This window comes from Pleurodeles waltl, chromosome 1_2 (assembly GCF_031143425.1).
Source record: "Pleurodeles waltl isolate 20211129_DDA chromosome 1_2, aPleWal1.hap1.20221129, whole genome shotgun sequence".
Classification (NCBI taxonomy): domain Eukaryota; kingdom Metazoa; phylum Chordata; class Amphibia; order Caudata; family Salamandridae; genus Pleurodeles; species Pleurodeles waltl.
The window spans coordinates 1,022,510,918-1,022,535,771 of NC_090437.1; the positions used below are offsets into that span (position 1 = coordinate 1,022,510,918).

Below are 24,854 nucleotides of genomic sequence, written 5' to 3' on the forward strand. Positions count from 1 at the left end.
TGTCGCTGTGTGGGTGCAGGGGGGGGCGTCTCAGGGTGTCCACGTTGTTGGAGTCGCCTGGGAGTCCTCTCTGTGGTGTTGGTTGTCCTGGACTCGAGCCTGGGGGCATCGGGTGCAGAGTGTGAAGACTTACTCTTCTGGTGGGAAGTGAGAGTCTCTTCAAAAGTTGTTTCAAAGTTGCAAAGTTGTTGCAGTTTCTGAACAGTGCTGCTGTTCTCTGGAGTTTCTTGGTCTTTTAGGTGCAGGGCAGTCCTCTGAGTCCTAAGAGGTCATTGGTCCTGCTGGATGCGTCGCTGTGCAGGTTCTTTGAGTCTGGAGACAGGTCGGTAGGGCTGGGGCCAAGTCAGTTGGTGTCTCCTTCGTCTCTGCTGGGCTTTCAGGTCAGCAGTCCTTCTTTCTTCAGGTTGCAGGAATCTGATTTCCTGGGTTCAGGGTCGCCCCTAAATACTTGATTTAGGGATGTGTTTAGGTCAGGGGCAGTAGGCAACGGCTACTTTTCTTGAGGGTGGCTACACCCTCTTTGTGCCTCCTCCCTGAGGGGAGGGGGGCACATCCCTATTCCTATTGGGCGAATCCTCCAAACTCAAAATGGAGGATTTCTAAAGACAGGGGTCACCTCAGCTCAGGGCACATTAGGGGCTGTCCTGACTGGTAGGTGACTCCTTGTTTTTCTCATTATCGCCTCTGGACTTGCCACCAAAAGTGGGGGCTGTGTCCTGGAGGGGTGGGCATCTCCACTAGCTGGGATGTCCTGGGGTGCTGTTACAACAGGCAGGAGCAGTTCCTGCAGGGGCAGGTGAGAAGCACCTCCTCCCAGCACAGGCTTTGTTCCTGGCCACAGAGTGCCAAAGGCGCTCACCCCATGTGGCCAGAAAATTATCTGGTTGTGGCATGCTGGCAGAAACTGGTCAGCCTAGCACTACGAGTCGGACTGGTATTCAGGGGGCATCTCTAAGATGCCCTCTGGGTGTATTTTACAATAAATTCCACACTGGCATCAGTGTACTTGTATTGTGCTAGGAAGTTTGATGCCAAACTACCCCGATTTCAATGTAGCCATTCTGGAACTGTGGAGTTTGTAATTGACAGACTCCCAGACCATATACTCTTTATGGCTACCCTGCACTTACAATGTCTAAGGTTTGGCTTAGACACTGTAGGGGTTTAGTGCTCATGCAGCTATGCCCTCACCTGTGGTATAGTGCACCCTGCCTTAGGGCTGTAAGGCCTGCTAGACGGGTGACTTACCTATGCCACAGGCAGTGTGAGGTGGGCATGGCACTTTGAAGGGAGTTCTATGTCGACGTAGTCATTTTCTCCCCACCAGCACAAACAAGCTGTGAGGCAGTGTGCATGTGCTGAGTGAGGGGTCCCCAAGGTGGCATAATACAGGCTTTAGCCCTTAGAGACCTTCCCTGGCCACAGGGCCCTTGATACCAGGGGTACCGTTTACAAGGGGCTTATCTGTGTGCCAGGGCTGTGCCAATTGTGGAGACAAAGGTAGAGTTTTAGGGACAGAACACTGGTGCTGGTGCCTGGTTAGCAGTGTCTCAGCTCACTTCCAATCAAAGCTGGCATCAACAAAAGGTAAAGTGTTAGGTGATAACCATGCTAACAGTGGCATTTTCCTATAATTCTCCACTCAGACTGCCTCTTCGGGCAGATCTTCTGTCGCAGCAACAGGCGACTGTTCTCTTCCCAAACCTGTCCTATCTCCGCCTTTATGCTTGAAGATTGAGTGGCGACAGTTGACAACTTTTGATCTTCCACCTGAAGTCTGTGATGCCATCTTGACAGACAGACATCCCTCCACCCAAAGTGTGTACGCCTGTCATTGGCATAAATTTGTGGCATGGTGCACCAACAAATCTGTTGCTCCCCTCTCTGCCCCTCTATCCGAGGTTCATTTGTTGATTCTTTCTTTAACCAAGCAGGGATCTGCTATAAAGGGTATTTATCTGCCATTTCGGCCTTTCTTAGGTTACCTGATCAGCCCTCACTCTTTAAATCTCCTTTTGTTAGTAGATCCTAAAGGGTCTCCCCCATTTATTTCATCCCACTCCATTTATCATGCCTCAGTGGGACCTCAACCTTGTCCATACTTATTTAATGTGTCCTCCCTTTGAGCCGATGCAAAATTGTCCCTTACGGCTCCTCACCTTCAAAACTGTCTTTCTTGTTGCCATCACCTCTGCTCGCAGGGTAAGTGAGCTTCAGGCCCTTTCGTCCAAGCCTCCATACTTGTCTGTGCACCCTGACAAAGTGGTGTTGCACACTAAGGCTTTCTTCCTTCCAAAGGTGGTTACGCCTTTTCATGTAGGCCAGTCCATCACCCAGCCTACTTTCTACACACACACCCACGTCCTTCCCATGAGGAGGAGAGACTCCACCGTCTGACCCAAAAAGAGGGTTGGCATTCTATCTTAATCGTACTAAAGATTTCCTGGTCGACTATCAACTTTGTCGGGTGTGTGGGTGCAAAAAAAAAGGGAATGCAGTGCAAAAACGTACCATCTCTCGATGGGTACTTCTTTGCATCAAGATGTGGTACGCTTTGGCCAAGAAGCAACCCCCTGAGGGCTTGTGTTCTCATTCTACCAGAGCAACTGCTGCTTCCACTGCGTTGGCATGCTTAGTTCAAGTCCTGGATATCTGCCAGGCAGCTACGTGGGCGTCCCTGCACACGTTTGCTAAACACTACTGCCTGGACAGTCTGGTCTGTCGAGATGGCTACTTTGGTCGTTCAGTCCTGCAGGACTTCCTAGTATAATCTTGGTTCGAAGCCCATCACTTAGGATGGCATTGTTTGGGTATCTATTCTAAGGTAAGGAATCTGCAACTAGAAGTCTTTATCAGATGTACAAGTTACTTACCTTCGGTAATGAAATATCTAGTAGAGACATATTATAGTTGCAGATTCCTTACCGACCCACCCATCCTTCCTGCTTGCGAACTGATTTCTAGGGACAGGGATTCCCCCTTCAGGTCCTTAGCACTGGCGCACCAATCTCCGTGTTCTTAGTGGCTCTGTGCTTTGGCGTGGAAAGTCATTAAAAGAAACTGGCGTCACTGAGCTGAGGTGGCGTCTATGTACTACTCCCGGCGTCATCTCGGCGACTACGACACCCGCAGAGTCGACTGATGCAACCTATCAACACGCAGGGGTATTGCTCGAAGAAAAATCTCCGGATCCAGTCTGACGCCTGGGGGAAATTCTAAGGTAAGGAGTCTGCAACTAGAATATGTCTCTACCAGCTATTTCGTTACTGAAGGTAAGTAACTTGTACATCTTGCCCCCTTGTATCACCTTAAGATGCGGCAGGGAAGAGAAGCATGTAGGATAAGTGTAGAGCACATAGAGGTTCATAGAAGTGACAGCGCATTTGGACCTCTCGCATGTAATTCGGAAAAATAAGGATTCTTAGGTTGTGAAAGCAGAGGTCTGTGTGGGCACTGATGTCTGTCAGAATACAGTCTCGGTCTTTAAAGTCGAATAGATGTGCAATCATAGTTCTGGGCGACGCCCCGGGTGGCACGGAAAGTGCCTAGTGGTGCGTTCTGCAGCGAATCAGGAGGACAGTTTGTCACTTGGTATCCAAGATGTATTCAATTCCTCAAGGAATTCACTGGATTGATTGTGTTCTGTCTCTTCTGGAAAGCCAAAGAAGCGCAAATTGTTATGTCTTGAGTTATTCTCTGCATCCTCAGCTTGTTGCTGGAGTTCATGCGTGTGTTTGAGCAGATGGTTCACTTTGGTCAGAAAATCAGCAACTGTGTCGTCCACTGTGGAGATTCACCCCACTGCCTCCATGATTTTACTCTTTGCGTTTTTGAGGTGTTGATGGAGGAGAGCCACATCCACCTGTACCTTCCCAATCTTGACCTCTACTGCCGACTGCGAGTGCCAGATAGAGTACAAGATCTTATCTGTCTCCCACAGTGGAGGCAGGAGTTTCCATGGCGTCTCCCACTGGTATTCCTGTCAGTCGTAAACCAGTCAAAGCGAAACTGAAAGGGGTGAGATTTTACTGTTTTGTCTTTTCTCAAGTCTGTTGTAGACTGTCAAGACTGTGTGTGCATGCCAAACCCTTCTTGCCACAACTTGTAGCTGCACATGCAGCTGGGCACCTGTATGTTCTCAGCCGTCCAGTAGTGCTTAAAGGTGTCTGCAGAGGTGGGGCTTGCCAGGCCTCGGCAGGGACTAGGCAGCTGAGGGTGGGAGACAGGAGTCACACGAGAAGCCTTGCAGGAGGGACAAGAAGTTAATGATCAAGGCAGTGAAGTAGATGGATACCAGTGGGCCAACACGGTGTATGAAAACAGCAATTTTTTGACAGTTATCCCCACTTTTTGCCTGGTGTTAATGTGCTTAGACTATAGTACACTGGAATCCTGAATTTAATTGGGAAGTAACTTTTACATTCCACAATTGGCATACTGGTGCACCCATGTAAGTCCCTACTATATGGTACTTAGAACACAGGGCATTGGTACTCCAGGGGTCCCCCATGGGCTGCAGACTGTGAGTACAGGCCTACCATTGCAGCCTGTGTGAAATGGTGTGTGCACCTTTCACCCCAGATATTAGGTTTACCTTATATCACGGTCACTGCCCTCTGACCCTATAAGTCACCCCTAATGTAGGCCCTTCAGCCCAGGGGCAGGGAGCAGAGGTGCCCCTACAAACCCCAGACACAATTAAGCCATCTTAAGGCATGTTGTGGACGCTGGTCAACACGAGATGTCTGTGATGCTAGCTCCATTTATATGGTTACCTTTTCCATGAGACCTTGAACTTCCCCTTGCAGCATGGACAAGTGGTTCTTCTGAGATGTGCAGCAGTGTAGAGGGTGTGGTCGTTGGGTGAAGGTTGAATCCATTTTGAACAACTCGGGAGCACCTATCAGTCTGATGTAATGCTCTTCTACTTGTGAAGGCAAATGGTGATCCAAACTCCTACCAGGCAAGTAGGTGCGGCTAAGGCCACATTAAAACAGTTATGAGGCTGCTGCGGAGAAAACGGTAGAGGACAGGATAGTCTGTTGTCGCTGAGGACCTGGATGCTAGCAGGTAGGTTGGTTGGAGATGCATTTGGGGTAAGCCTTCTGGTAGATGCTTGAACCACTAGACTTCCTGGTATGGGGAGTTGTAGGAGAAAAGCAGGGTCTCTTGTCCCAGAGCAGGTATATTGTGGCTTGTTGCCATTTTCCTGCTCACTGGTGGGCAAGATCCTGGGTTCGAACAGGTGTCCAGCAGTGTATCAGTGAGGGGATAATAAAAGGGACAAGAGGTCCCTGTGAGATCTGCACTTGCTGCAGAACCCCTGTAAGGACATTTATTTAAAGTTCTTTAGTGGGAGGCTGTAGGTTGCAGACCTCTGCTGCTCTCCTTATGACCGTGGCAAAGGGGACAGAGTTCTGTGGCTGTGTCAGGGGTGGGTGAATCCAGGCCAGTGTGTTGTGAGGTCTCAAGGCTACTTCCAACCTTTAGGTCCATAAAGAGGTTTTCCTCATAAAACTGTAAAGTATATTTAACACTGGTCTCAGGGAGTTTATAATGAAGTGGAAGAGTCTCCGAATTCGAAAATGCAAGGAGGGTGATAAGTGCAAGGTTTCCAGTTCCTGCAGGGGAGACGTGTGAAGCACCGCCACCCAGAACAGGCTTTGTTCCTGACCCCAGAGAGCACGAAGGCTCTCCCTGTGGGTTCAGAAACATGTCTTAGTGGCAGACTGGCACAAACCAGTCAGCCTTACACTAAAGGATTGGGTGAAATACAGGGGGCATATCTAAGATGCACCCTGTATGCATCTTTCAATAAATCCAACACGGACATCAGTCTGGGTGAAGCCATCATGGAGCTGTCAAGTTCGTAATGACAAACTCCCAGCGCATGTACTTAATATGGCCACACTGCACTGACAATGGCTAATAATGGACTTAGACACTGTAGGGGCTTATTGCTCATGCAGCTATGTCCTCACCTGTTGTATAGTGCATCCTGCCTTAGGGCTCTTAGTCCTGATAGAGGGTTGATTTACCTACTCTGCAGGCATAGCATCCAGAAGGCAAATGCCATGTCGACTTTACCTTTTTCTCCCAACCAGCACACCCAAGCTGTAGTGCCAGTGTGCATGTGTTTGGTGAGGGGTCCCTTACGGTGGCATAATACATGCTGCAGCCCTTAGGGACCCTCCCTGGCCACATAGCCCTTGGTACAACTGGTACCTTTCGCAAGGAACTTAGCTGTGTGCCAGTTGTGTGTCAGTTGTGGAAACAGTGGTACAGTTTAGGGAAAGAACACTGGTGCTGTGGTCTGGTTAGCACGATCCCAGCACACACTCAGCCAAGTTAACATCAACATCAGACAAAAATTGGGGGGTTTGAGGGCTAAGCATGCCAAAAGGGACACTTTCCTACACCCTCCATGTGTATTAACAATAAAAACAGTCTTCTTAGTGGCCATTACTTTGGCCAAGCATGTTAGCCAACTACAAGTGCCCTCTTTACACCCTCCATACACCAGCTTCTTCCTAGACAAACTGGTTCACCAAGACAGTGCCTCCTTTCTGTCAAAGGTGGTGACACCTTTCAATGTCAGCCAAAGTATCACAATGCCGACCTTCTTCACTCCACCTCTCCCTACTGATGAAGAGGTGAGACTCCATCATCTGGAGCCAAAAAGAGTATTGTTGTTCTACATCGATTGTACCAGAGAACACTGGATTGATGATCATCTCTTTGAGTTTGCTGAAGCAAAGAAAGAAAAAGCAGTGAGCAAATGACCCCCTCCAGACGAAGTGTGCTCTCTATTGGCATTTGCGACGCATTGGCCAAGAAGTAACCCCTTGAGCTTTTGCAGGCTTATTGCACAAGAGCCAAAGCTGCAACTACTGCATTAGCTCGCAGAGTCCCCATCATCTGTGAGGCTGCTACTTTGGTATCCCTGCACACATATACAAAACACTACTGCATTGCTAGTCACGTCTGTTGTGACAGGCACTTTGCCCGTTTGTCCTACAGTCCTTTTTAGTTTGAGCCAGTTGTCAACCCACCACTGGAGAGGTATTTCTTTGGTATCTATTATAAGGTAAGACATCTGCGACTAGAAGTGTCTATCAGATGAACAAGTTACTTACCTTTGGTAACACCTTATTTGGTAGAGACTATATCTAGCTGCAGATTCCTTACTGAGCCTCCCAAGCTGACAGTACTATGTTGGTGTTGCCTGTAGAGGCACCTCACCTGTCACTTCTGGCACAACCAATGCAGAGCCAGTTTCTGGCACCTACCATGGACAGTGGGACTGCAAGTTTTTCCGGATCCAGTCTGAAGCCTGGTTAATGTTCTAAGTTAAGGAATCTGCGGCTAGATAGTCTCTACTCGGTAAGGTAATATTAATGATAAGTAATGTGCCGTTTAAATGTAATTCTAGCCTCTTTTTTAAATATATCTTCTACAAAAGAAAAACAGTTTCCTGTTTTACTAGAATAAACATTAATGGACTAATGTAGGCTAAGAGGCAAGGAAAATACAAGCAGAAAATTGCAGGCATTGCAATAACTATCATAGTGAGTTAATCATTGAACTAATGTGTTCGATGCACACTTGATTTTAATTTCCACAAAAACAAGGTTTTATTTCCTAGCCACTTTACCCAATGATGGCATTTTCATGGCATGTTAATCTACAGCAGGCATCATGATTTAAGAATGCATTTAGAGTTAGTATTTGTTTTCTTCCTTGACTTTGTATTACAGTTAGTCAGAAGAATCCCATGTCACCATCTTTTTACAAAATCAATTGTAGGTGAACAGTTTTCTTTGGTACTCACGTTGGAACTCATCAAACATGTCATTTTTTCCTCCAGAAAAGCTGCTGTCCTTGCTGCCTGAATATGTTGTTCCCTACATGATCCACCTGCTATCACATGACCCGGATTTCACAAAACCTCAGGATATTGACCAGCTTCGTGATATTAAAGAGTAAGAACAAAACACCTTTATTATATAATATTACAAAAACAGTAAATATTGTAAATAGCAGGTTTGATTACTGCCCAATTTAATAGTAGCTTTATATGAGCCAAATTCTTGGCAAAATTTACTGCATGATCATCAATCTGGAATACTTTGTAAAGTTGTTAAGAACAGTTATAAATCCTTTAAGGCCCATCAGTTTTAATGCAAACGTCAGTTATTTACAGGTGTCGTATTGTGCAGAAATCTAGTGTTAATAATAAGCTCCCCTGCTCCCAAATCTGCTTATCGTTAAATGTATGCATGGAGGCAGTATTTATATAGTACAAAGCTAGCTAGAAAGCAACAGCTGCTGAAATATTGTTATAAGGAATTGCCTCCTTGGCATGCTTACCTCCTGACTTTTTGCCTTTTGTTGATGCCAGCTTTGATTGTAAGTGAGCTGGGACACTGCTAACCAGGCCCCAACACCAGTGTTCTTCCCCTAAACTGTACCTTTGTTCCCACAATCAGCACAGCCCTGGCACCCAGATAAGTCCCTTGTAAATGGTACCCCTAGTACCAAGGGCCCTGGTGCCAGGGAAGGCCTCTAAGGGCTGCAGCATGTCTTATGCCACCCTGGGGACCCCTCACTCAGCACATGCACACTGCCTCACAGCTTGTGTGTGCTGGTGGGGAGAAAATGACTAAGTTGACATGGCACTCCCCTCAGCGCCATTCCTACCTCACACTGCCTGTGGCATAGGTAAGTCACCCCTATAGCTGGCCCTACAGCCCTAAGGCAGGGTGCACTATACCACAAGTGAGGGCATAGTTGCATGAGTACTATATCCCTACAGTGTCTAAGCAAAACCTTAGACATTGTAAGTGCAGGTTAGCCATAAAGAGTATATCTTCTGGGAGTTTGCCAAACACAAACTCCACAGTTCCATAATGGCTACATTGAAATCTGGGAAGTTTGGTATCAAACTTCTCAGCACAATAAATGCACACTAATGCCAGTGTGGAATTTATTGTAAAATGTACCCAGAGGGCATCTTAGAGATGCCCTGTGAATAGCAGTCCGACTCCTAGTACTAAACTGACCAGTTTCTGCCAGCCTGCCACAACCAGACGCATTTCTGGCCACATGGGGAGAGTGCCTTTCTCACTCTGTGGCCAGGAACAAAGCCTATACTGGGTGGAGGTGCTTCTCACCTCCCCCTGCTGGAACTGTAGCACCAGGCGGTGAGTCTCAAAGGCTCATGCCTTTGTTACAGCACCCCAGGGCATCCCAGCTAGTGGAGATGCCTGCCCCTCCGACCACTGCCCCCACTTTTGGCGGCAAGGCTGGAGGAGATAATGAGAAAACCAAGGAGGAGTCACCCACCAGTCAGGACAGCCCCTAAGGTGTAATGAGCTGAGGTGACCCCTGCCTTTAGAAATCCTACATCTTGAGTTTGGAGGATTCCCCCAATAGGATTAGGGATGTGCCTCCCTCCCCTCAGGGAGGAGGCACAAAGAGGGTGTAGCCACCCTCCAGGACAGTAGCCATTAGCTACTGCCCTCCTGACCTAAACACCCCCCTAAATTCAGTACTTCGGGGCAACCCAGGAAATCAGATTCCTGCAACCTACACAAAGAAGGTCTGCTGACCTGAAAGCCCTGCAGAGACTACGGAGACAACAACTGACTAGGCCCCAGCCCTACCGGCCTGTCTCCAGACTCAAAGAACCTGCAAAGCGACGCATTCAACAGGGACCAGCGACCTCTGAAGCCTCAGAGGACTGCCCTGAACCGAAGGACCAAGAAACTCCAGAGAACAGCGGCACGGTTCACCAACAGCAACATTTTTGCAACTTTGAAGCAACTTTTAAAGAACTCACTCTTCCCGCCGGAAGCGTGAGACTTCACACTCTGCACCCGACGCCCCTGGCTCAAGTTCAAAAGAACAAACCCCGCAGAGAGGACTCCCAGGCGACTACGACAACGTGGGCACCGTGAGTTGACCCCCCACACCCTTACAGCGACGCCTGCAGAGAGGATCCAGTCTCTCTCCATGACCGCAACTGCCTGGTAACAAGGAACCTGATGCCTGGACCAAGCACTGCACCTGTAGCCCCCAGGACCGAGAGGAACTACCTACCAGTGCAGGAGTGACCAGCAGGCGGCCCTCATCCTAGCCTAGTCGGTGGCTGGCCCGAGAAGCCCCCCCATGTGCCCTGCCTGCATCGCCCAAGTAACTCCCTCCATTGCTTTCAAAAGCAAACCCAACGCCTACTTTGCCTACTGCACCCGGCTGCCCCTGCACCGCTGAGGGTGTGTTTTGTGGGCTGGTCTGCTCCCAGAGGACTCGGGTACTTACCTGTAAGCAGACTAGGACCGAAGCACCCCTGTTCTCCATAGGCGCCTAAGTGTTTTGGGTCCTCCTTTGACCTCTGCACCTGACCGGCCCTGTGCTGCTGGGGCTGTGGCTTTGGGGTTGCCTTGAACCCCCAACGGTGGGCTGTCTATGCCTAGGAAACTGAACTTGTAAGTGCTTTACTTATCTCAGAAACCTAACCAAACTTACCTCCCCCAGGAGCTGTTGATTCTTGCACTGTGTCCACTTTTCAAATAACTTACTGCCATTTTAACCTATACTGTGTGTACTACTGCTTTAATTCAAAGTTCCTTACTTACCTGTGTGGAGTACCTTGCATTTTATGTATTTACTTCAAATCTTGAATCTTGTGGTTCTAAAATAAATTACGAAAATATATTTTTCTATATAAAAACTGTTGGCCTGGAGTTAAGTCTTTGAGTGTGTGTTCCTCATGTATTGCCTGTGTGTGTACAACAAATGCTTAACACTACCCTCTGATAAGCCTACTGCTCAACCACACTACCACAAAATAGAGGATTAGTATTATCTAATTTTGCCCAAATCAACCTCCAAGGGGAACCCATGGACTCTGTGCACACTATCTCTCACTTTGAGATAGTATTTACAGAGCCAACTTCCTACAGCCTGCTTTAAAGACTAAAAGAAAGCTGGCCTTTCAAGAGGAATTAGACTCTGTTCACCCACCAGCAAAGGTTCAGAAACTGAAGGAGAAAGCAGCACCTCCGGTGCCTTCTCCAACACACTCACTATACTCGCATGGAGATAGAGTGGACCCTTGGGGTCTGTATGATCCTGATCCCATTCCAGACAATGATCCTGATCCATACCCATCCAAGCCTTCTCCACCAGAAGACCCTACTGCCTACACTCAAGTAGTTTCTAGAGCAGCTGCTTGCCATGGTGTGCTTATGCACTCTGAACCCCTGGAAGAAGATTTTTTATTCAACACTCTGTCTTCCACTCATTCTAGATAGCAGTATCTCCCAAATGTTGCCTGGAATGGTCAAACATGCGGACCAAATTTTTTATAAAGTAATAGTCAAAGCTAGAGTGATTACCCCTAGAATTTACAAAAAATACAAGCCTGCCCCTAGAGATCCAGAGTACATCACATCAGGTCCCTCCGGATTCAGTAGTAGTCAGTGCGTCTAGAAAAAGAGCTAACAGTCATCAGGAGACGCTCCTCCTCCTGATAAAGAAAGTAGAAAGTTTGATGCTGCTGGCAAGAGAGTAGCCACACAGGCTGCCAACCAATGGCAAATTGCGAATTCACAAGCACTTCTTGCCATGTATGATGGAGACGATTGGGATGAGAAGCAAGAACTCATACTGTACCTCCCAAAAGAGCATTAAAAAAAGGGCACAACAGGTTGTAGAAGAGGGACAGGCTGTAAGTAATAATCAAATAATGTCTGCCCTCAATGCTGCTGATACAGACACAAGGAGTGTTATTACTGCTGTTACAATTAGAAGGCATATATGGTTACGCTCCTCTGGCTTCAAACCAGAAATTCAACAGGCAGTACTTAACATGCCTTTTGATAAAAAAGCATTTATTTTGGCCTGAAGTGGACACCACTATAGGAAAAACTGAGGAAAGACTCCTACTGCGAAGGCAATGGTGGCACTATGTACCACACCATATAGAGGCTCTTTTCGCAGGCCACATTTTAGAAGAGGATTTAAGCCACAATCCTATGAAGCCACAATCCTCTGAAGCTTCTACCTCCGAGGCAAGGCAGGGACAACAAACACAATATCAAAAAGGGGGATTTAGAAGGTCCTACAAAGGACAATATTTTAGAAACCGACGCAAGTTGCAAGCCTCAAAGCAAGCCAATACACCATCCAAGCAGTGACTTCCTTCCCACCCCTCCAACCCACACATCTACTGTGGGGGGGAAGACTACAGCAATTCTACTCTTTGGCGTAATATCACCACAGACAATTGGGTACTATCAATTATTCGCAATGGCTGTTGCCTACAATTGATCTCTACCCCTTCAAACATTCCACTGCGTTACCACAAATTGTCCCCAGAACACAACGTTCTGTTACAACAAGAGGTACAATCTCTACTGTTAAAACAAGCAAAAGAATTGGTCCCACATTCTCAACCGCGAACAGGAGTATACACAATATACTTTCTCATTCCCAAAAAAACGGCACCCTTAGGCCCATCTTGGACCTCAGACCTCTCAATCTATACATCCTGTCAGAACATTTTCACATGGTAACTCTGCAGGATGTCATTCTACTACTACAAAACAAGATTACATGACTGCTTTAGACCTCAAAGATGTGTATTTCTCTATACTCATCCATGCAGCTCACAGAAAATACCTCAGGTTCGTGATAGCAGGAAAACATTACCTGTTCAAAGTTTTGCCATTCGGCATAACAGCTCCAAGGGTGTTCACAAAATGTCTAGTAGTAGTAACAGCCTATTTAAGAAGACAACACATTCACGTATTTCCAAATCTAGACGATTGGCTAATAAAATTGAGCAAATTTACACAATGCCAAAAACACACTCAGTATGTGATACAAACCCTGCATACACTAGGATTCACTCTGTTACCAAAAATCACACCTTCAACCAGGACAAGTACAACCTTACCTAGCTGCTATTTTAAATACACAAAAGCCCTAGCATATACAAATACACAAAGGATACAAGCTTTCCAAAATCTCATTCCACACATCCAAATCAACAATCTATTTATAAGATTGATCAAGGAAATTATAGGGATGATGGCATTTTTCACAGCCATTGTTCCACATGCAAGATTAAACATGAGGCCCTTACAACAGTGCCTCTCACAACAGTGGTCTCAAGACACACGGTCAACTTCAAGATCTAGTGGTTGAGCAGTAGGCGTATCAGAGAGTAGTGTTAAGCATTTGTTGTACACACACAGGCAATAAATGAGGAACACACACTCAGACTTACTCCAGGCCAATAAGTTTTTATATAGAATAATCTTTTCTTAGTTTATTTTAAGAACCACAGGTTCAAGATTTACAGTAAACACTTTAAATGTAAGGTACTTCACTTAGATACTTTAGAAACTTTGAATGAAAACAATATCATGTACAGTCTTTGTAAAAATGGCAATAAGCTATTTTCAAAGTGGACAGAGTGCAAAACTCAACAGTTCCTGGGGGAGGTAAGTAAAGGTTAGTTGTGGAGGTAGGTAAAACACTTACAAGTCTCATGTTTAGGGCATAGGCAGCCCACTGTTGGGGGTTCAAGGCAACCCCAAAGTTACCACACCAGCAGCTCAGGGCCGGTCAGGTGCAGAGGTCAAAGAGGTGCCCAAAACACATAGGCACCTATGGAGAACAGGGGTGCTCTGGTTCCAGTCTGCTAGCAGGTAAGTACCTGCGTCCTTGGGGAGCAGACCGGGTGGGGGGGGGGGGGTTTAGAACACACAAACAGGCACAAAAAGCACACCCTCAGCGGCACAGGGGTGGCCTGGTGCAGTGTGCAAAGTAGGCGTCAGGTTTGCTATAGAAAGCAATGGCGGGACCCGGGGGTCACTTAGGTGATTCAGGCAGGGCACAGGTGGGCTTCTCGGGCCAGCCACCAACTGGGCTATGATGAGGGCCGCCTGCTGGTCACTCCTGCACTAGAAGGTAGTTCCTCTCAGTCCTGGGGGCTGCGGTTGCAGTGCTTGGTCCAGGCAGTCGCGGTCAATGGAAGCCTCTAGATCCTCTCTGCAGGTATCGCTGTGGGGGCACAGGGGGGTCGACTCAAGTTACCCACTCTGCGGTGTTTGTTCTCTTGAACTGAAGTCGGGGGCGTCAGGTGAAGATTGTGAAGTCTCATGCTTCCGGCGGGAAGAGAGAGTTCTTTGGAAATTGCTTTAAAGTTGCAAAGTTGTTGCAGTTTTTGAACAGTACTGCTGTTCTCTGGAGTTTCTTGGTCCTTCGGGTTCAGGGCAGTCCTCTGACTCTTCAGAGGTCGCTGATCTCTGTCGGTTAAGTCGCTGTGCGGGTTCTTTGTCTGGAGACAGGCCGGTAGGGCTGGGGGCCAAGTCAGTTGTCTCCGTCGTCTCTGCTGGGCTTTTAGGTCAGCAGTTCTTGTTGTAGGTTGCAGGAATCTGATTTCCTGGGTTCAGGGTTGCCCCTAAAGTTTAGGGAAAGAACACTGGTGCTGGGGCCTGGTTAGTAGGGTCCCAGCACACTTTCAATCATAACTGGCATCAACAAAAGGCAAAAAGTCAGGGGGTAACCATGCCAAGGAGGCATTTCCTTACTATATATATTTATATAAACTGTAAGAGGCATAAAAATATGGGGAAACAGTGTGAAATAGCAATATGCAATAGTGACTCTAGGGGGAGCCCAAACCGTATACTAAAAGTGGAATGCGAACACAGGGCTCCCACCTAGGTAAGTAAATCTTGTAGAGGGGAGCTGGGAGTTCTAGGAAGCCACATAGGTAAGTAATGCAGTACCCCCCAGCAACCAGGAATGCAGGAGTAAAACACTGGATTTCCCCCAAACCACCCCAAGGGATGAAAAGAAGAAAGACACCCAAAACTGCCTGCAAGGAACCAGCAGTGGAATACCGAAGATGGAGACCTGTGGGGAGAGGGGACCAAATCCAGAAGTGTCTGCGGAGTCCAGAGAGAGTAGGAGATACTACCCACCCAAAGGTACCTTTTGGGAGTTGGTCAATGAAGAAGGAAGACAGAAGTTGGAGAAAAGTTCCTGATGCGTGCAGAAGGTGTCCCAAGCTGGATTGCAGATGACTACCTCAGGGTGCAGATGGGTTTTGGTGAAGTATTTCCACCAAGCAGCCTTGGAAGAGGCATACTCGCGGTTAGCGGAAAAGGGGTGCTGCCGGGGACCAGCAAGGTCCAGGAGAACTCTTCCCAGGAGGGAGAGTCACAGGGGACCCTCAGCGTCGCAGACATCACAGGAGCAGAGGCAGCACCCACAGGAGTCCCACAGGACGAGGGCACCGAAGGTGCAAGATGGATCCCTTGCAGCACTACAACAGAGCCACGCAGGAGGCTGGGATTTGCACGAAGGAGTGCTGGGGACTGGAGCTGCATATCACCTGAAGATCCCTTAGATGAGACGCAAACAAGCTGGGCAGGAACGTGGTGCATGGGGGTGCTGTCCTGCATGGGAAGGCAGAGGCTTACCTCCACCCAAGTTGGACAGCTGGTAGAGAGGACCGAAGGGACCACTCCAGACCGCCATCCGTAATGCAGGATCCATGCAGCTTGGCAAGAGAGGGGATCCACACAGCTGGTCGTCGCCTGCGGTTACAGGGGAGTCACTCCTTCACTCCAAGGTAGATTCCTTCTTCTTGTGCGGGCTGAAGAGTTGCAGTCTTCTGAGGATGCATGATGAGGAAACTGTTGCAAAGCTGGCAGGAACTCTGGATACAATGTTGCAGAAGAGTCTTCCTCGTGGATCTGCAGCTTTTTTGGTTCCTGGAGAGTCCAGTCGCTGTTCAGGTGGCAAGAAGTCGCATTGCAGAAGGCCCACAGGAGCAGAGGCAGCACCCACAGGTGTCCTACAGGGCAGGGAGACCGAAGTCACAGAGGCAGCCCTCACAGCACCACAGACGTTGCTTCCACGTCGCCTGAGGACCACACAAGCCCAGGAGTTGCAGGAGAGAGGGCTGGGGGTTGGAACTACATGTCGCCTGAAGTTCCCCTTAGAGGTTAAGCAAACAAGCCTTGGCTGCTGCAAAGGATGCAGTGCACAGGGGTACTGTCTGCGTGGAGTGGAAAGGACTTACCACCACCAAAGTGTGACAGCTGGTAGCGAGGACCAAGGGAGACCCTCTGGACCACCATCCGTGATGCAGGACCCATGCCACTCCGGATGAGGGGAGATCCCTGCAGCCAGTCGTTGCAGCCAGGTACCTGTAGTTACAGGGAAGTGATGCCTTCACCACAAGGAAGATTCCTTCTTCTTGTGCAGGCTGGAAATTTGCCGTCTTCTGAGGATGCACAGCCAGGAAATCTTTGCAAAGCTGGCAGGAATTCTGAATACTATGTTGCAGAAAAGTCTTGTACGTTCCTGGAGGGTCCAGTAGCGGTTCTGGAGGTCAAAAGTCGAAGCAGAGGTCGCAGGGGTGTCCTGCTGGAATCTTGCAAGCTGAATCTGAGACCCCACCCGGAGGAAGGCCCTAAATGCCCGAAGATGGGGCTTGGTCACCTAACCAGGTAACTACCTATCAGAGGGTGCCTCTGATGTCACCTACCTGGCCTGGCCACTCAGATGCTCCAGGAGTTCACTGCCAACTTTGGAATCAAGATGGCAGAACCCAGAGACCCTCTGGAGGAGCTCTGGGCACCACCCCTGGCGTGGTGATGGACAGAGGAGTAGTCATTCCCCTTTCCATTGTCCAGTTTCACGCCAGAACAGGGACTATTGGTCTTTGAACCGGTGTGGATTCGTTTATGCACGGAGGGCACCAAATGTGCCCTTAAAAGCAAAGCCAGTGGCTTTGAGAGGCTACCCCTCCCAAGCCGGTCACACCTGTTTCCAAAGGGAGATGGTGTTACCTCCCTCGCCCAAAGTAAATCCTTTGCTCTGCCTTCCTGGGCTTGATCAGATCAAGCAGCAGGAGGGCTGAAACCTATCTGAGGGGTGGCAGCAGCTGGTCTGCATGGAAAACCCTTTAAGACAGGTGGTAGCAATGCTGGGGGTTCTCTAAGAAGCCCCCAGTGTGCATGGAATTATACAGTATTGGGGTATGATTCTGATATGTTTGATACCGGTCATGGCCAGGTTCAGAGTTACCATTATGTAGCTGGACATAGGTAGTGACCTACCGTACCCCAGGGCACTCCAGCTAGTGGAGATGCCCGCCCCCGTACAAAAGCCCCACTTTTGGTGGCAAGTTTGTCAGGAAAACGTAGTGAAAACAAGGAGGAGTGACCACCCCAGCAAGGACCCACCCCTAAAGTGTCCAGAGCTGTGGTGACCCCCTCCCTGCAGAATCCTCCATCTTGGTTTGGAGGATGGGGACTAATACGAATAGGAATGTGCCCCCCCTCCCCAAAGGGAGTGGGTACAAGGAGGGTGTAGCCACCATCAGGGACAGTAGCCATTGGCTACTGCCCTCTGACCCCTAACACACCCCTAAAACTGGGATTTAAGAGCCTCCCTGAACCCAGCTCACCGGATTCCTGGTGACCTACAAGAAGGACTGCTAAGCTGAAAACCCCAGCAGAGAAGAAGGAAAGTGACTACTGCTTTGGCCCCAGCTCTACCTGCTTGTCTCCTTTTTCAAAGAACCTACAAAAAGACCTGCAATGCGTTCAGCTGGGGCTGCGACCTCTGCCTACTCCAGAGGACTGCCCTGCACCCAAAGGGCAGCGACTCTGTCTGAAAGAGCCCTACAACTAAGGACTTCCTCCACACTCCAGATGCGTGAGTCCTGACCCCTATGCACCAGACTCCCATGATCCGTGTCCAGGTGATCCACCCAGCAAGAAAGGGTCCCCAGGTGATTGGGAGCAAGAGCCAACCCTAGGTTGACACCTCCAAACCTCCATGACGACGCCTGCAGAGGGCATCCTGAGACCGAGAGCTCCAGACGAAGATATCCAACGCCTAAAGGACACCCTGCACCCGCAGCCCCCAGACCTTGGAGAACCTGACCTCCTGTGCAGCATCGACCAGCAGGCAGGCCTCCTCCCTGTCCCGAGAAGCCCCCCTGGACCGTGTCTGCAGCCTCAGAATGACCACCTGGATCCCCTCATAGGGTTGTATTGAAAACACAACGCCCCGTTTGCACCCTGCAACGAGCCGCCCTAGTGACGCTCGGGGTGCATGTTCGGAGCCTACTTGGGGCCACTCCAGTGCTCTCTTGAACCCTCCCTAAGTCGCGGGTACTTACCTGCTGGCTGACCGGATTCCAAGTAGCCCCTATCTCCATAGGAGCCCACATCAATTTGGTTCCTCTTTCACCTCTCCACCCGACCGGCCCTCTGTTGCTGGTGGTGGCTTGCTTGGGGTTAACTTGAACCCAACGACTGACTACCTAAATCACAGAGATAGGAACTGTAAGTTGAATACTTACCTGTAAAAGCATACTATCTTTCCCTCCCCCAGGAACTGTTGAAAATTGCGATTTCCACTTTTAAAAGAGCTTTTTGCCATTTTAAGGAAAACTGTATACATTGTTGATTTAATTCAAAGTCCGGATTATATCCATGCAAAGTACCTTTCATTTTATGTGCTTACCTGCAAACTGAATCTTGTGGTTCTAGAAATAATTAACAAAACATATTTTTCTATATAAAATCTTTTTGGTCTGGAGTTAAGTCATTGAGTGTGTTTCTTCTATTGCTTTTGTGTACAACGAATGCTTAACACTGCCCTCTGATAGGCCTGTCTGCTCAACCACACTACCATAAATAGAGCATTAGTATTATCTTTTTCAGCCTCTGTCAAGCTTCTGGGTAACCCCTGGACTCTGTGTACACTATATCTCATTTTGATATAGTATATAAAGAGCCAGCTTCCTACAGCTACACATTAAAGTCAGTGGCATGGGACCTGTAAAACTAAGGCTGCTGGGGGGGGGACTTGGGGCCATGCTCAGCAGAATCCAAAGGAGGACTTGGCTCTTTGGAGTCTCTGGAGCACAGGGACACAGTCTGTTTCTGTAACCCCAGGCTAGTATGGGGCTCAGTTGCAGAGGTGTTGTGTCTGGCTGGTCGCTGTAGTTACAGGCTCTAACTTTGCTTTAATGACCGTGAGAGGGAGAGAAAACAAGACATCAGGGCCACTCGTTGAAGGCCTTGTGGATTCTGACGTCCCTCGACCTGCATTGGTGGTGTCTGTACTAGACACGCAACGAGCCTTAATAGCTGCAAGGGCTCTGGTACCCAGGGTATTGGTGCTGGGAGGCTCCCTGAGGGGCTTAGCACCCTGAGACTTGGTAAAAGTGATGGGGCTGACCTCCTGGACTGGCAACTTATTCCTGGCAAGTTGCTCCCTCAGTTGACCTGATGGCCATCTAGAAAAAGTACCGGGTTGGTGGTGTGGTGCCCATTGATGCAAGGAGGTGGCTCCTCCCCCTTAAGACGGATGCTGCCTGGTTGTTGAAGGTGAGAAGAGTCCTCATAGGGTTTTGGGAGGCTGTTCAGCTTCTGAACAAGTAGGTCTTTCTGACAGTCACATTTCAACCACCCACAGAGGATTTGGTACCAATTTGGATACAGGACCTCGGTTCTCACAACTTCTGCTTTTCTCTGTCCTTCCTTCAGCTACCAGTAGACTAATCTGGAGTCCTGGTGTTGGGGAACCCCTAAATACTGATTTTAGGAGTGTTTAGGGGAGTGCATGGTGGTAGCCAATGGGCTACTTACCCCTGGGGTAACTACACCCTCTGTATAACCTCTTCCTGTGGGGAATGGGCATATTCCTGACCCAGTGTTCCTAGTTTCACCAAAAACAAGATGTGGAACCCTTCTTTGAGTTTCCACTTCAGGTAGCCTGCCTTAGGGGTGTGACTCGCCTAGAAGTGCAACATGCCTCCTGAATATCTAATTTTGCACCTGCTTCTGTGCCAAATGGGCTTGAGGGCAGGAGGTGGCGTTTCCTAGGACTGGGGGAGGTCAGGGTTCCATATCAAAGGCAGCAGGGTCTTTGAAGCCCCGGCTCTGATATGCTAAAACGCTAGCCATTCTGCTGGAGGAGGTGTGATCATTATTATCCTCCTCTGGGGCAGGCATTGTTTTGAGCCTCAGAGCGCAGGCTCTCATCCGGTGGGGGTCAGAAACCGGTCTGTGGTGGCAGGCTGGTCAATACCTGTCAGCCCGCACACTAAGAGAGGAGTAGGTTTTCAAGGGGTGGCTCTAAGGTGCCCTCTGGGGGCATGTCATAATAAATCTGATACTAGCATCAGTACATATTTATTAAGACAATGTGTTTGATACTAAACACCGGTATTTTTAATGAAGCCATCATGCAGCTGGATACCTCGAAATGACCCGTGTCCAATACATGGCCTCAAAATGGCTTCCTGAACACTTGCAGAGTCTAGCAATGGAAGTAGGCATCACAGGGAGTACATCTGCTCATACAGATATGCCATTGCATGTAACATAATGCACCCTATCTTAGGATTTCTCAGGCCTGCTGCAGGCATGACTTATATATAGTACATGCAGAGGATATGGGCATTGCACACAGGGTGTTTATGTCCTGTTTTAATAATGGTTTGCACCATTTCATGCATTCTGCTGTGGCAGTCTGCATGTGTTTGAGTGTGGGTCCCTTAGGGTGGCATAATAAATGCTGAAGCCCTTAAGGACCCTCTTTAGTACCCATGCCCTGGGTACCAATGGTACTGTTTACTAGGGGCTTACAGGGGTGCTAAAGTCCTTGCCAATTGGGTACAATTAGGCATTTATCTTGTTTTAAAGGAAAGAGCACTGACACCGGGGGCCTGGCTAGTAAGGACCCAGTGCACTTTCAGTCAAAAAACAGTACTATGGCAGGAAAGTGGGGATGACCATGTCAAAAGGGGCCCTTTTCTACAGTTGCCCCATACTTTTTCAACTGATGCTGCTAACCAGACCTCCATACCCAATTGGAAATGGCTATCTTACCTATAAGCCCCTAGTATATGATACCCTGGTACCAAGGACATGTAAGTTAGAGGGGTACCCCAGGGCTTTGCATTGAAAGTAATGGCATAGCCACTGCTTCCACTGTACGTCTGTGTGAGTCAACACTCTGGCAGGTCTACTGAGCCCTAAAGTCGGGTGCAGTGTATGACACAGGCAGGACATGTGTTTTACATGTCATGACAGTAAGCATGCAAACCCACCGTTTTTATTGTGGAAAGACTTGGTAGCCCAATTATCGAGTACAGGATTAAATGCTGATTCCTCAGCTCTGCTTACCCCTGAATGGTGTGACCATAGTGGAAAAAGCCCCAAAATATCAAACAACTTGTTACATTAAGCCCCACTTGTATCTCAAGTCGAAATGAAAGCAACTGGTTGCTGCGTGCAGCTTTTGCAAAGCTGCCACCTTGTTGCCTTTTAAAACACCTGTGGCTTCCTGGGCACACATGGAGCCGGTTCCACCAGACAGCCTTCTGCCCTCCTGGAGAGACTCGTCAACGACTCTTAGGAAATAGTACAATGAGCAATTAATTATAGACCAGGGAGGTATTACCGCCCTCCTGCAGGTTGTCACATGGGTCTTAGCCCCCAAAAGGCAGGCTTTAAAGGAGAAGCTGCCTTTGAAGTGCAGATGTGTTACACTAGGGAAGAGGGCTGCCCCGTTGTTGAAGCTGACAGGCTGGCACGAGGAGCAGAGAGGGGAGCCAGTTGCCAAACCAGTTTCCCCAGGGGTGTGTATCCCTGAGGTAGCCACACCCCAGGGATGAGCTATTGCAACTTAAACTCTGAGAGAGCGGTTTCTTCATTTTGAGAGTGGGCAGAATCTTGCATCCTGGGATAGCCAGATGCCACATTCCACAGGAAGTGGTCACCAGGTGGTAGGAAACCTGGTAGCCCTTTGGCAACCAACTGCATTCTGCACTGACAGCATTTTCCAAGCATAGAAGGGGAACCCCTGGGCACCTAGAATTCAGATCTCAACCAGCTTGAAAGAAATGCCCTGCTGAGCCGAGTGACCAGTGAATCAATCAATCAAATAATTTCTTATGTGCACTACTCACCCGGTAGGGTCTCAAGGCGCTGGGGGGAGGGGGGCATATTGCTAAAAAATGTGCTTTCTGAGGGTTAGGAGGTCCTGGGTCTTGCGTAGGTTGGTTGGGAGGGAGTTCCAGGTCTTGGCGGTGAGGTGGGAGAAGGATCTGCCACCGGAGGTGGTGTGTTTGATGCGGGGGACTGTAGTGAGGGTGAGGTCTGCGGAGCGGAGCTGTGGAGTTGGTATGTGAAAGTTGACTCGTTCGTTGAGGTAGGCGGGTTCAGTGTCGTGGAGGGCTTTGTGAGTGTGGACAAGGATTTTGAAAATGATCCTTTTGTTGATGGGCAGCCAGTGTAGGGATCTGAGGTGGGTGGATATGTGTTTGTGGCGAGGGAGATTGAGGATGAGACGTGCGGCTGCGTTCTGAATTCGCTGGAGTTGTCTTTGAAGCTTAGCTGTGGTTCCTGCATAGAGGGTGTTGCCGTAGTCCAGTCTGCTGCTTATGAGGGCATGGGTGACTGTTCTTCTTGATTCTAAAGGATCCATTTGAAAGTCTTGCGTAGCATGCAGAGGGTGTTGAAGCAGGAGGATGATATTGCGTTGTTTTGCTGGGTCATGGAGAGAGACGAGTCCAATATGATGCCGTGGTTGCGTGCGTGGGTGGTCTGAGGGTGGTGGGCCACCAAGAGTCGTTCCATGCTGCTGGGGCTGAAGATGATCTGTGTTTTGTTGGAGTTCAATTTGAGGTGGCTTGCTGACATCCAGTTGGCGATGTCGAGGAGTTCGGCGTGCAGGTTATTCTTGGCGGTGGCTGTGTTCCTAGTGAGGGAGACTATGAGCTGGGTGTCTTCAGCGTATGAAATGATGGTGATGCCGTGTGGGCGGAGGATGTTGGTGAGAGGAGCCATGTAGATGTTGAAGAGGGTGGGGCTGAGGGAGGATCCTTGGGGGACCCCACATCTTGGTGGCTGTAGACTGGAAAGGAGGGAGGTGAACTCTTTGGGCTCTTTCGGAGAGGAAGGAGGTGAGCCAGTTCAGGGCTTTGTGGCGAATTCCGGCATCGAAGAGGCGTGCGTGGAGGGTTTGGTGGCATACAGTGTCAAAAGCTGCAGAGAGGTCTAGGAGGATGAGGGTGACTGTCTCGCCCTTGTCCAAACTGGTCCTGATGTCGTCTGTGCAGGCAAAGAGATTCTGTACCATCAAAGACTACACCTGTTGCTCCTAGTGGCTGGCAAAGAGGCGAACTGTGCCTACTGTGTACTGCTTGTGAGAAGCTGTCACCAGAGCCCAGTCAAGCCAACTGACTCCAAGGGTTAGCCGACTGGCCTATTTGCAACACAGGGCGACAACAGCTGAAGACTTGTGCTGGGGCAAGTGGTAGCCAAAAGTCTTCAAACCGCTACCACATCTTTCGTGCAGCACCAAGGACCAAGACATGATGCGAGGCACTGAGTTGAACCTGAGTTCCCTGAGCCCAGGAGTAGTGTCTAAGAGTTGCTTGGGCCCTCAGAGGGTGAGTTATTGACCGAGGAAGAATCGGCCTGTCACCGCAACACTGGGCGACTGGCAGTCTAGTGGCGACTGGACTTCGGCCAGACCGTAGAGGATCTTGTGGTTGACCCTGCTACCAGGATCCTCATACCATCTTTGTGGACCAAGGAGTGCCCCATTGCCTGCGTCTTGACCCCGTGCATCCAGACCACTCAGTAGGGATCCATTTAAATGTGGATAAAGTGTCTGGAACTACTTGAAGACTGCTTTTATTGTCGCAGTAACTGTACTAAAGGACCTTGCTGGTTCCTCTGTCCAGCTCCCTGCTGGGGTTGGTTCCCCAAGTACAACTACCAGACCACATTGATGCTTACCCAAGTGTACCTTGAAAAACGTTTGAGTGTCAAATTTGTTGTATTTCCCAAGGCTTGTTTGCGGTTGTGTGATAATGTTTTGATGCTGCTCAGAGCCACAGTTAGTCCGGGCTAAGCTGCGGGCTTGACAGACGAAACCTAAGGGTACTAAACGGGTTCATAAGCTCATAACACAATGACGTTGCACAACCACTCTATATAATACACAGCATTCCCTCACAGCGCTGCAGTGCTTCAAAAAACAGTACTGTGGCTCACTCCTTTGGATTGTCTACTGCTCCTTGCCTGCCGCCTGCACAGTTTCATTGCTTGCACCTCTTTTGCAGGGGGTTCTAGTTCTGCCAGCAGATGTCCCTGGTCCAAGAGTCATTGCGGCTCCAGTTGCGCGCTCTATATATCATGTTGACAACTGGGGCAGAGTACTGTACAGTCCACCCACTCTACCTGCTCCCGCACCCCTGTAGGAAAGCACCCTTTTTGGCATGGTTAGCCCTCACTTTTGCCTGTTATCTGATGTAATTTCGACTGAAAGCTCGCCTGGTTCCTGCTAACCAGGTCCCTGCCACCAGATCACTTCCCCTAAAACTGCAGTGTTTACCCCATTGGCAAAACCTTTAGCACCCTAGTAAATGGTACCCCTGGTATCTAGGGCTTGGGGTACTAAAGAGGTTCCTAAGGTCTGCAGCTCAAATGTTGATACCCTAAGAGACCCCAGCCAAACACATGAAAGGCTGCCATTTTTGGCTGCATGTCTTGGTGCAGATAAAAGGGAAAACACAACATAGTACACAGCCTGTGTGCCATGTCCCTTAACACTGCATATAATGTATGTAAGCCATCCCTCTAGTAGGCCTTACAGCCCTAAGGCAATATATTACATGTGCACAAGCAGATATGCCCCTGCTATGTCAAATCTCAGACATAGTAAGTGACCAGGGAAGCCTTTTTAAACACGTGATGGAAAATGGTTATAGGAAAGTAGCATCTTTCTAGCAA

General features: G+C 48.9%; 1 protein-coding gene across 1 annotated transcript in view; it reads left to right on the forward strand.

The window, feature by feature from the left end:
• PDS5A (PDS5 cohesin associated factor A) overlaps positions 1–24,854 on the forward strand; it is an 831,005-nt gene that overhangs the window by 538,242 nt on the left and 267,909 nt on the right. The window contains exon 26 of the mRNA XM_069202018.1: positions 7,868–7,982. Coding sequence (XP_069058119.1) covers positions 7,868–7,982 — 115 coding nt within the window. The remainder of the gene's footprint in view (positions 1–7,867; positions 7,983–24,854) is intronic.